Source organism: Protopterus annectens, chromosome 9.part0 (genome assembly GCF_019279795.1).
Source record: "Protopterus annectens isolate FY-2018-M chromosome 9.part0, PAN1.0, whole genome shotgun sequence".
NCBI classification, from domain to species: domain Eukaryota; kingdom Metazoa; phylum Chordata; order Ceratodontiformes; family Protopteridae; genus Protopterus; species Protopterus annectens.
Window position 1 is genome coordinate 1,313,947,003 of NC_056743.1, and position 12,716 is coordinate 1,313,959,718.

At 38.5% G+C, this 12,716-nt stretch overlaps 1 protein-coding gene across 1 annotated transcript in view; it reads left to right on the forward strand.

The window, feature by feature from the left end:
- Window positions 1-12,716, forward strand: part of LOC122810946 (pulmonary surfactant-associated protein B-like) — a 189,335-nt gene that overhangs the window by 155,220 nt on the left and 21,399 nt on the right. The window contains exon 4 of the mRNA XM_044082475.1: window positions 6,354-6,531. Coding sequence (XP_043938410.1) covers window positions 6,354-6,530 — 177 coding nt within the window. The 3' untranslated portion in view covers window position 6,531. The remainder of the gene's footprint in view (window positions 1-6,353; window positions 6,532-12,716) is intronic.

Here is a 12,716-nt window from a genome sequence, read left to right on the forward strand (position 1 = left end):
AAGACCCCCCCACACACACACACACACACACACACACACACACACACACACACGCGCACACACACACAAAAACACAAACACACACACACACAACTACCCTGTCTATCCACTAACCCCTTACTGCAACCTCCTATGCAGGTACAAACACATGCATGCACTCCCATATGCAGCCTTGCACATAAACCCATGCACTCATCCCCCCAGCACCACCTGTCTTCTAAACTCACCCACACTTACTTCTAACATGATCAGGTAAACATGAGATTTTGACCATGTTCATTAACACAAGTAACTGTGATTGTCCCTATTACTTTACATAGCTGTGCAATTCTCTAAATCATTCAGCTACATAAAGTGCTTACTGAAAGGCTTTTTCAGGAGTGATCACATGGCTAATTATTATATGCCTGTCCCCTGGAATGCCTCCTTAGCATTTAGTATGGCCACAGAGAGAGAGAGAGCACAATGTGGTGCTGCACATATTCATGCTAACATACAGTGGTAGGACTAGGCTGTCTCTGAACTGGAAATAGTTGCTGCAAGGTGTACACCCCATGTACACCTTGAGGTAAACCTTCTGAACTGGTCCTCATTCATCATTTACCCTAAGGCAGTTTAAAATAAAAAAAAAAATCACAGGGTTTTAATATAATTCAATTCAAATCACTTTCAAGAATGCCATTTTACCCCATAGGATTTCACTACAGCTCAGTCATGGTTAATATTTCAGCAAAATGCCTGGGTCAGTATACAGTATGTGCATCTCACCTTATATGCAGCAAGAGAAAAGTTTCCTTAGCTAGTAAAATAAAAGCTAGTCTTTTTACTTCCAATGTCTTTTAAGCTTCCAAAAGTCCCTACAGCAAACCTCACTGAATGTAAGTCTTACAAATGTGCCAGCCTCAACTGTCTAAGATGAAATATCAATGTTCACTTAGCACTGTTCATCCCCAACCTTGATACAGCAGCAAACTTCACTCAGGAATTCTATAGCCATTTAGAAAAATGTATAGAGCTAGTAGTCCCTACCAGAACCAACTATCATGCGAAATTCAAAAACAAACCACCCTGGTGGTCCACCACCATAAATAAACTTTACAGTGAAAGAAAGAAACCCTTTACATTATTTATTAGATCAAAAACCCATCTTCTCAGTGACAATATCAAAAGTATTACAAAAATCTGAAGAATGCCACTCCACTAAAGGAGACTGAACTAAGGCTGATGTCTGAAGCCAAAGATAATTACAGATCCTTCTTTAGTTATGTTAGAAAACTAAAAATAATAATAATTATATTAATACCCTGCATTGTGCAGAACATATTCATCATGAGGTCTCTTATTCTGACACAAATGACATTGCCAATATAGTTATGAACAAATTCAGTCTCTATTCATAGTCCAAAAGCAAATAAATCCCTTACTCCCCAATTATTTCTGCCATTTACTGAAAGTGCTAACCAAGATCAAAAATACTTCCGTCATGGCACATGAAAATATGGGTTTACTATCATACTTCAGAAGTGCATTCGGTCGAATGCCGGTATCTCCGACTCCCAAGTACAAAAGTGACCATGTCGAATTCCGACATTGCCGAAAGTATATCTCAGATTCGACCCCCAAACAGGCTTTAACATGAGTTGAGATAGGGGCGAGATTTGTACTTCGACAATGTTAGGCTCGACATTGTCACCAATCGACCCCCTGACATTCGCTGCAGTGGTGTCAACAAGATGCACGTCGGAATTATGATAGTAAACCGACAATATGCCATGATGCTTACTTAATATTGTTAATCTATGACCCTATATCAAACCTATGAACCTATATCACATCAGTCACCCTGCTAGACAGGGGTCCAGGGAAGTAAATGGTGTGGGAAGAAATAGCCATGGAATTGTTATGGCTAGGCTTGTATAGGCCCTAGTACCAACCTATGAACCTGTGAACCTATGAATTTGTCCTTCCAGACACACTCCTCCAACAGTTTACCTTAGGTTTAGCTACTGTTTTTTTTTCCCTGATGAGTGGGGCACATCAGTGGTGATGCCCCATAAAGGTGGCCTAAAGACTAACTTGGGTAATTACAGAGCTATTAGACTTACAAGATTCCAATGCAAAGCCATGGGACGTATTAGAACTGACCTCATAAATGGTAATATCAAGAATCTTGTTACATTGTTACACTTGACCCCAAAACTTTGTCTTTGTGCAAGGTAGAGCTTGTTTATTTAATCTGGTGAATTTCATCAAAAGGGTTACAGAGGCTGTAGATGGTAGCTATGCAGAGCATACAATGTATCTTGACCTGACCGTGGCCTTCAACACCATTCACTATGCTGGCATCATGCAAAATCTAAACACTTTAAAAATCAACCCATTTGTGTTAAGATGGATAGCAAACTGACTGAAAGACATTAACATACAATGCGAGTTGCAGGTTCCTCATTAGAGTGCATGAAATTGACCAGCAGTGTCCCCTAGGGTTTGGTGTTGGGACCTCTCTCTTTTTTGGTATTTACTTCTCAGAGCTTCAAACAAAGGGTCAAGAACTATCAAGAGCTCTAGCTAACAAAGATTGCTGATGATTGTATCCTAGGGGCTGTTGTTAAGTCACCCTATGTCATCCAGACCCTTCAGAATGAAGTCAACCTAGTAAATTCTTGGTGTAATAAAAATGGGCTCAAACTAAACTCTAAAAAGTGTAGTATCACCACTTTTAGTGGACAACACCTTCCCTCATCATACTGCCCAGGCAACACCACTCTTCGAAATGGGAATGCAGTTATGGAATAAGGTACTTGACCATTGTGTGACAGCGGTTGTCAGGAAATCCTTTTATTTAGCCCAGCTAATTGCTAAAGGAATACTATCAACATCTAAAGAGGTAATCACTCCGTTATATTCAGGTTGATCAGGCCATTTATAAAGTACCGTGCTCCATTTGGGATGTATCTTACTAAGCATGTGAAACAATTATAAAGACACTAATGTTTTTTAGCTAAGAAAATCATAGGCCTAGAGTCTCTGATCTACCAAGAGAGGCTGGAAACTGTCTGCCTTTATTCAGTGTCTTATAGACTTTTGAGGGGAGTTCTCTGTCTTGCTTACCACACTGTTAGAGACTCAATTGTCCTGGACCTCTGCAAGTTAATTATTTCTACCAGTACTAGAACTAGGGACCTTAATCTTCACCAATTGACAAGAAAAGCGCAGTGAAGGGACAGGTTTATAACATAGTGTCTTCCAAACATCTGGAAAATAAATGTTTCCTTCATGTTAAGCAGTGCACATCACTATCTTCCTTTTAGATATAAACTAGATGACTGGTTAGGTATCTAACAATTTATTCCAAGATTAGCTAATGTGGTCGAGCAGGAGGAAGAAGGTGCAGTCTAAGGTACTGGTAAGGTGAAAATGATCATGAGACTCAAGTGTCCTTGGATTATCTATGAATCTATGCAGTCCTGCCATGAAGGTCAGTCCTCATTAGTATACATATGCTACACCTCTCAGGTATCAGTTACATGTAACATCTTTTTCTGTTGTACTCATAACTGCTTTACATAGCGCCAGTTTTTTTTTGTGTTAGATAACCCCTTCCATTTTTAGTATCACATTCCTTTATTATTCATGCTGTTGCTTACAGACTAAATTTTGACCTGTTATGTTACTTATTCTTTTCAGATACTGCATCACTTACTGTGCCAAAGAAATTGCTATATTGCATCACATCTTCCTCATATAACTTTGCCATTTTATATAATTGCAATACTCCCAGATATCATCTTGTTGTATGAGATCACCTTGCATTTTCCCAGACAATATCTTGTATTACATTGCCTTTCCTCATTAACGAATATCATCTTGTGGTTTAAGATTACTCTGACCCATCCAAACATTAACTTGATGAGTTAGACATTTTCAGTTCTTAGTATCCTAGTAGTCTACTTTCCCACTACATCACTCCCCCCCCCATAGTATGTGCTTTATTTCATCACCTCACCCTTCTCATAATATGAGGTGCTGTCATTGAGGTAATATGCAGTGTTATGTCAGGTTGTAAAGAGAAACTTCATTCATAATTCATGGCTCAACAATGCACTAGAGGTGCTAGATTGTCATCCTGGTGGGACCAAATAAAAGAAAAGCATTTCCTTCTCGGTATTACTGTGCTGCGTTATATCAATCCTCTTCCCTGGATACCACCTGACAGTATTATAGCACTCAGTTCATTTCAGGTATCCTCTTATGATATATAACCCCTTAATTTCTTAAGATTACCTTTCTGTATTATATCATTTGATCACATTGATGTTTTCCATGACATTTTTTAAAGTAAGTTACCATTAGCTGCTGGCATGGAAAGATTGCAGAGGTAGTTTAATTCTGAGGAGAAATGGGCATGATCTACTGTGGCTTTCTAATCCACTTAAACAACACATTTCTGGTCACCAATACATGTTTTATTTTCTGAAAGAAGGTCATAGGAATAAAGTTGAATGTGTTAGAACTTGCAGATATGCAGGGTTTGTCTTAAATATATATAAAACAATTGAATATCATGTTGACATACTGAAACATGAAGTATTTGCATAGGTAGAATAGCCAACATGTCTTCACATATGAACAACTGAAGGCAATGCATCATTATTGCCACTTATACAGTCACATTCTGCATGCCTGCAGTGGTTTATTAGGATCATATGTAGTGTAGTATGTATCATGCCACATCACAATTTATCTCAGAATTGTAGTACATGTAGAGTGCATGTGATAAATGTTTACATGCTAGTACAGTCATGCTGGCATTACACTTGCATGAGATTTAAATCAATTTATGGGGTCTATATTAGATCATCGAAGTGTTAATACTTCAAATGGTCTAATATCGACCCAAAAACAGTGACCGCTGAAAATAACAAAGCTGCAGATAACCAATTTTTTTTCCTAGGGAAAGAATTTGGTTGTCCGTTTCTGTGACTTCGCTATTTTCAGCACTGTGGTGGAAAGTTACTGACTGGGTTCAGGTATGTGTGCGACTGTGTGGACGTTAGGGTTAGGGTGGGGTATGTGAGTTAGGGTTAGGGCGTGGGTGACGTGAGTGTGCGATAGTGATAGACCTTAGGGTTAGGGTTTGGGTAAAGGATAGGAGATAGATAGTACTGTATGTACAGTTTAGTGTAGGGTTAGATGTGGGATTTTAAGTGTATGTGTGTGGATTGCTGTTTTTTTGGTGTGCTTGTGTTGTGTGTGTGTATCTCGGAACAGTGATTTTTTTCCCAGGGAAAAGAATTTGCTATTCTGAGCATTCGATGTTTTTAGATTTCCTGATTAGAAGTTCGAGGTTGTTGTATTCAATGATGTGTTGTTTCGTTGAACTGATATAGACCCAATTTATACATACTACAAAGGCTTTGATGTTCACTTATGTGATGTGTAGATGAAGTCATCTGCTAAAGTTATAAGATTAATAATATGAATTTATTTTGATTAAATAAGATGAAACTAAGAGCTTATTATCACGTATCACATATTTTGAACTGCAAGAGCTGCAGAAAAGACTTTGTAAAGTGTGTTTTGACTTTTACCATAGGTATCAACAATCCAATGAGCAACGACTGCACTTATTTTTTTTTCTTTTACAAATGTTTGTACATGGTAATATGATGTAAAGCCCCTGACTAAAAGTGGTAATATGCTGAAATGTTTGCTGGGTTTTTCATGGTGTACTGTGTTTTTATTTCAGATAATTTCTACATGAGTAAGACATGTATTGAATTGTTAAGAAATAAGTAAAATAAATGGAAGTTCTTTGTATTTTCCTCTTGAAGGAAATAATCACATTCCCCTGTACATCTACTTACTGTTTTATGACTTCACATACAACTGTCCTGAGTCCCTTTCTGTTTCTTGTCCCTGCATTTTATTTATTTATTGCTCACCCCATGTTGTATAATCCCTTAATTCCCACACATATCACATCACATTATCAGCCTCATCTATCATCCATTTCACGTTTCATTATCTCAGATCATTGTGTCTTCACTTAATGTAACTTCTTTCTATACTGTCATAATGTACATTTGATACCTTCCAATATCTGTCTCTTTTTAGCATAACGTTTTCAGTGTTCAGTACATCCATTTGTTATAGTTCTGTGTGTAACTGAGCTTACAATAGCCAATTTATGTTTTTAACATCAAAAACATTAAATATCCTATGTAGGGAAGCAGGAAATGTACTGATCAAAAATCCATGAAAAGTTGCCCTAGGTTCATTTTTTATGCTGTTGTCATTATTTTAGGCCATATTTTTGCCTTGCTGATTCTTTGATTTTCTATTTTGTGCAGGAAGAAATTAAAGAAAAACTTGACGCCTTCTGCACTGAGCTGAGGTTTATGCGACGTATATGTAGCAAACTTATGAACAAGTTCAAAGATCGCATAGCTGATGCGCTTAGTGAAGAATCGGATGCAAGGGGTATCTGTGTTACCCTGGGACTATGTAAAGAAGCATACACATTCTAAGGTTAGTGTGTAACAGAAATTAGTTTAAAATAATTGACTATCTTTCAGTGTTTTGTTGTTCTATTTTCAGCTGTCATACACCCTATGTAACTCTGAGGTACATCCTATTAATGAAGACCCCTCAGGCGTATAAATGGCCTCATGAGAAGTCATTTCTCATTTTTAAGGTTTTCCTTCTTCTGCAATTAACAGCAATTTGTCACCAGTTTCCTAAACATGTACATTATTCATGTTCCTGGGAAAGCTGTATATTTTGTGCAGTGTTTATACCTCATTCTTCCAGCTGACCATTGGCACTGCTTACCTTATTCTCAAACCCAGGTCTTTGTAGAAGCTGAAATGGAATTCCTCACTCCTCCATACCACTAGGGGCAGCAGCTCTGCTTACAGTTAGGAGGCAGGAATCTCACCTGTACTTGTGCCTTATTTTTGATAAAACAGATGGCCCATAACTGACTGTAGGAGAGATGGATTACTAAAACTGATCCACTTGGGTTCCTATTACGTGATCGAATTTTGAAACTTCGAACATGGCAATATCGAATTTGTCTGTTCAAAGTTTCAAAATTTCGAACACGGAAAGAAAAAAACAAAAAAGATGCAACAGTAAACTACAGTGCAGTAAAGGGAAATATTCTTATTCCGCATTATAGTGCGGTCTCGGAGTTGGTATATTTAAAGCACGGGGGGTGGGGGATGCAGGGGGGCTTGCTCACCTGCTTGCAACAGTTAGTTTACTGTTGCATCTTTTATTTCTTTATTTTTTTTGTGTGTGTTCGAACTTCAGCAAGTTCGACTATATGGTTTTGACTATATAGGGTTCGGACTTGTTGAAGTTCAATAACATAATAGGAACCTGATCCACTTTCGCTCATATAATTCAAGGCTCATAACTAGGCAGATTCCCTTGTTGGCAGGATACAGGGCATGGTCTTCTTACTTTTTAACAGTGGTGCTTTGCAGCTTACTGGTTGATAATGATTATTTTATACATAGAATGATCAGTCTTTGACCCTTACTTTTAGCATAATAGTGGACTTTCTATGAAAATGATATCATATTCAAGAAGGAGACATTGGAATTAGATGTGTCATACTTCACTCTGTATTTACTCATTTCTTTTTGTGTTTGTTTTCTTGACCAGAACAATCTCACTGAGTGGGGAAGTCCATTTTCACTGGAGCCTGGAAAGAAAAGCTTAATATCTTTACATACATTTATAGCATAAAATGCAGAAATGTTTCATGTAAAATTAATACTTGTAAAATGTGCAGCTTAAAAACAGTTTTATAACATATTTTAAAACAAATTATTCATTTACATTATAAGGCAACTAACACCAAGTACCCTTGCATGAAATTTTTGCATAGATTTAAGAACTGTATCATACAGTATTAATTCAGTGTATGTGGCCAAATAGCTGTTAACACATGCAGCTATGGTAACTGATAGGTATGAATACTGTTTATACACATATAGTGAGAGTGAAAAAGCAATCTATCCTTCAGAGGTAAAATAATTTATCAAAAGAGAAATAGTTAAAGAACAAGAAGGAGTAAATTGTAGCATGCTGGAAGAGTAACCCCCATGGAGGCTAGTTAGTCAATTTGAGAAAGTAGTTAGGGGAGTGTGAAGAAAGGAGAAAAATGAGATGGATGCTGAAGGGGGGGGCATACAAAACAGACGGAGAAGAGTGGTTGAAATATTCTCTACATAAAGAGTCTTTCAAGGATGTTCTGAGAGAAGTATCCATACAGTTGTGATAATGAATCATGTAGGTTAGGTTATATGGCAGTGGAACATGTACAAAGCCAGGTGCAATTTAGGTCTGTTTAAGCTGAGTTTTAAAACATATTCACTTGTCTGTCAGTTTGATTGCGAGTGGATAGAATTCCATAATTTAGAGATGCAGTTGCCTTGAAGGACTTAATGGTAAGCAGGAAGTATTTATTGCTACAGCACAGGTATTTGTAGCAAGAATAGTACTGCAGAATGTTTTGGAGTGCAGAGCATTTTTCTGGCATATAGATATGTTTTATGTGCTGTGACTAGTTGGGAAAAGGATAAGAGACTAGGTAATTGTACACAGTTTAACTTAATTAAGGTGTTAAAATTATGTGCTTTTTATGGGGAGATTGCAGCAAAATTAACTATGATCTGACAAATGATTTTCCAGCATTATCTGTGATATATTACTTAGCCCTGTAGAGGGAGCAAGGAGGTTATTTATTTATATATATATATATATATATATATATATATATATATATATATATATATATATATTTATTTATTTATTTATTTATTTATTTATTTATTTTTAATGAGTTGTTAGAAGTTCAGGTCAAATTTTAGTTGATTATCAGTTAGGATTCTCATTAACTTGGTTTTAGGAACTGCTCCAACTTAAAGGTTGTTTGCTGACTATATATGGAAGGTATGTTTTAGGTTGTTGCATTTCTTAGAAGTTGTGCATTAACTTTGTTTTATTTGGGTTTAGAAGCATCTGAGGTTTACCTAGCCAAAATTCTCCAGCAGAAAAGGAAAGTTGTCTAACTTTCATGAAGTTTTGGGAGATTTAGAGGAGGGCAGATAAGTGCAGAACCATCTTTATATTATATAGTGGTAGCATGTTTGCTTGCAGTATGAAGATGGTTAGTGAAAAACTTGTATGGAAGTGGACCCAGTACTGATACTTGTGGGACTCCAACTATGACTGGGAGAAATGGTGAAAGTTCTTGACTTTATTTAACAGCTTGTTGGACAGATAGCTGTGATACCAGTATAAGGATGACTGACCAAGTCCAAGTGATGAGAGTTCAAGAAGTTTCTTTTATATTATTATTAAAGAAGAAACATTTTGAATTATCACTTATGACATATGCAACCATACAGGTATATAAATGAAAACAAACTATATTGACATATTTTCAGTTGCAAATATTCAAATCACATGTAATCTTCTACAGAATCATTGTCATTTGGCCATTACATTGCTAGACAGGGGTCCAGGGAAGTAAATAGTGTGGGAAGAAATAGCCAGGGGATTGTTATGGCTAGGCTTGTATAGGCCCTAGGGCTGATAGCCTAGTACCAACCTATAAACCTATGAACCTATAAACCATTCAGTTCCTGCCTTCCCCCATTTCTCCTCCATAATATTACTCTGCATGTATTGTTCCCACAATCACACTTTTTCTTTATAATTTTCTCCTACCCTACTTCCAGTTCTTTCATCTCTGTTACCATATTCATTCCTAGTATAGTTGGTTTAGAGTGTGACTTCCATTTTCCAGTCACTGATTTTTGGCAGCCACCAGAATTAAACTCAGCAATGTCTTATTATGTCTAGACAGTTCTGATTTTGTATCACAGCTCAAAAAATCATTTCCTTAGTTTCATCAATTTGTTCACCCAGTATTTCTGACAGGATAGTTTGCAGGGAATTTTTAAAGTCTGCCAGCTCATTGCACTCCCCAGTCATACCTCCAGCATTTATAACTTACTTGAGGAAAAATTATTTGGAATCTGCTCAGGGTATAAAAATACATATGCAAACAAATCCAAGGAAAAATCCTAACTCTTCTAAATGTTGTTGCATATTAAGAGCCATACTTATATCCTCCCATTGTTTCTTTGTAAATTGCTTATCCAGTCTCTCTTCCCAATCCTTTCTAACTTCCTCTGATTCTGATTGATTCCTGTAGTAATCATGCAATATTTTATATGCTCTGCTAATTATCCCATTTTTACCAGCAATGTCTGCTCTAGATACCAATCCTTGATAAAGTAGACAGTCTCTAGCCTGCAGTCCAAATGTATTCTTTGCCTCTTCCCATTTTATTACCTTTCCCTCTGTAATTATTTGCTCCCAATACCTTGGTTTCTTTTCCAGTTTTTCTCCAGCAAATCCCAGCCCCCTTTAGCCTATTCTCTGTACCCCTAATTGCAATCATCCCTACTGGAAGAGTCTCCTTTTTCTATTCACGTATTAACTTATTTCTTAAAGTATTTCCTGCTAGCATTTGAGTTTATAAATTCTAGGAACCTTTGGGCTAGGGTGTTGGAGCTAGAGTAATGCTCCCAGTCTATGTTTGGGTAGTTGAAGTCACCCAATATAATGGTGTTTGGAGAGACCTTCATATTTTTCAGTGTTCTCAGGAAGACCGAGTGGGGTTCCTGGGTTTGGGAGGGTGGTCTGTAGCAGGCTATAAACTGGAAGGCAGTTTTACCCACTGTTAGTTGCACATGGATAGTCTCTGATGCTTCGTGCTTTGCCACCAACCTGGATGTTTGGGTATCTTTGATGAATATATATACTCCCCCTCCTTTTGTGGGGGAGTTACCACTCCCACAAGAGGGGAAAACATACTGGACCTGATCATCACCAACATGGGGACTCTATGCTCCAGACCAGAAGTGTATCCCTCACTGGTAAGATCAGACCATAAACTAATCTCACTGGATATTCACATCTCGACCCCACCCCCTGTCTAGAAAACCACAGTGAAAAACTTCTCTAAAGCAAATTTCACACTCCTCAAAACTGAGGTGGAATCCTTCAAAGCCCCCGGGCCTGTGAAAAATACGGCCCAGACCACAGAATCCTTTATAAACGCATTCTATGAACACCTTCAGGAATGCATGGATCACGCGACCCCAAATAAAACCAAGACCCAATCCTCCAAAAGCAGACGCCCTGTCTGGTGGACCCCAGCCATAAACAAACTATACAATAGAAGGAGGAAGCTACTAAATGATAGAGCAAAATCCCAAAAAGGGAAGGCATCACTGATCAGTATTAGCAAAAAACTACAGGCACTCATAAAATTGTCTAAGGCCAGCTTTGAGAGAAAAATTGCACAAGATTTTCTTTAGTTATGTTAGGAACCTGGGTGGTAATTCCCAGATATGCTCAGAATTAGTCCAATATGACAAAAAATACACTGAACCCACAGACATTGCCAACATCCTAGCTGACAGGTTCAGTGCAAACTCCCCCCCCCCCCACTCCACCAAAAGGGCAAATATCTATCCCAGCAGAGTGCTGCCCCCCTGACATCTCAGATGCTCAGGTAAGAGCCGCCCTCTCCAAAGCAAAAAACACAGCATCAATGGGACCAGACGGTGTCCCGGGCTGCGTCCTACATGAACTCCAAGAAGAGCTAAACCCAAACATAAAACTACTGTTCAATCTCAGCTTTACTACAGGATATGTGCCCAAAGAGTGGCGTACAGCAACAGTGGTCCCTCTCCATAAAGGTGGTGCCTCAACGGATCCTGGAAACTATCGCCCCATAAGCCTGACTAGCTTGGTCTGCAAAGCTATGGAAAGGATCATCATGGACCTCATAAATAAAGATATTGGGGACCTACAGACACTGGATCCTACCCAGTTCGGCTTTGTTAAGGGCAGATCCTGCCTCTTAAACCTGGTTGATTTCTTTGAAACAGTCACCAAGGCCATTGACGAGGGGAAGGTGGTCCACACAGCCTACATGGACCTTGCAAAAGCCTTCAATACAGTACCCCACTCGGGCATTATAGATAAGCTCACCAGCTTAAATATAAACCCCTATGTCACTAGATGGATTGCAAACTGGATCAAGGACAGAACCCACATGGTTAGAATTGCTGGAGCCATGTCAGACTCCAAACCAGTTACAAGTGGTGTCCCACAAGGCTCAGTCCTGGGACCTCTCTTGTTCGGTATATATTTCTCGGAGGTACAGGCCAACACGGAAGGACTGTGGCTGACCAAGTTCGCAGATGACTGCAAACTGGGCACCATAATTGACTCTCCAGCTGACACAAGCATCCTCCAAAAGGGCCTCATAGAAACAGACAACTGGTGCCAGAGCCATGGCCTCAAACTAAATGCCAAAAAGTGTATAGTCATCCTCTTTGGCAAAAACAAAGTGCCCACAAATTACCACATAGGTGGTAATCCATTAAGTACAGAAGACGTAATTAGGGACCTGGGGACCCAAGTTCATAGCAATCTCTCATTTGACAACCACGTGGCCAAAGTGGTTAGAAAACATTTTATATAGCCCACCTAATCACGAAGGGATACACATCTAGATCAGGGGAGGTCATCGTGCCTCTTTACTCATCCCTCATCAGGCCCATAATTGAGTACAATGCCCCTTTTGGGATGTACCTTACCAGACACCTGCAGCAACT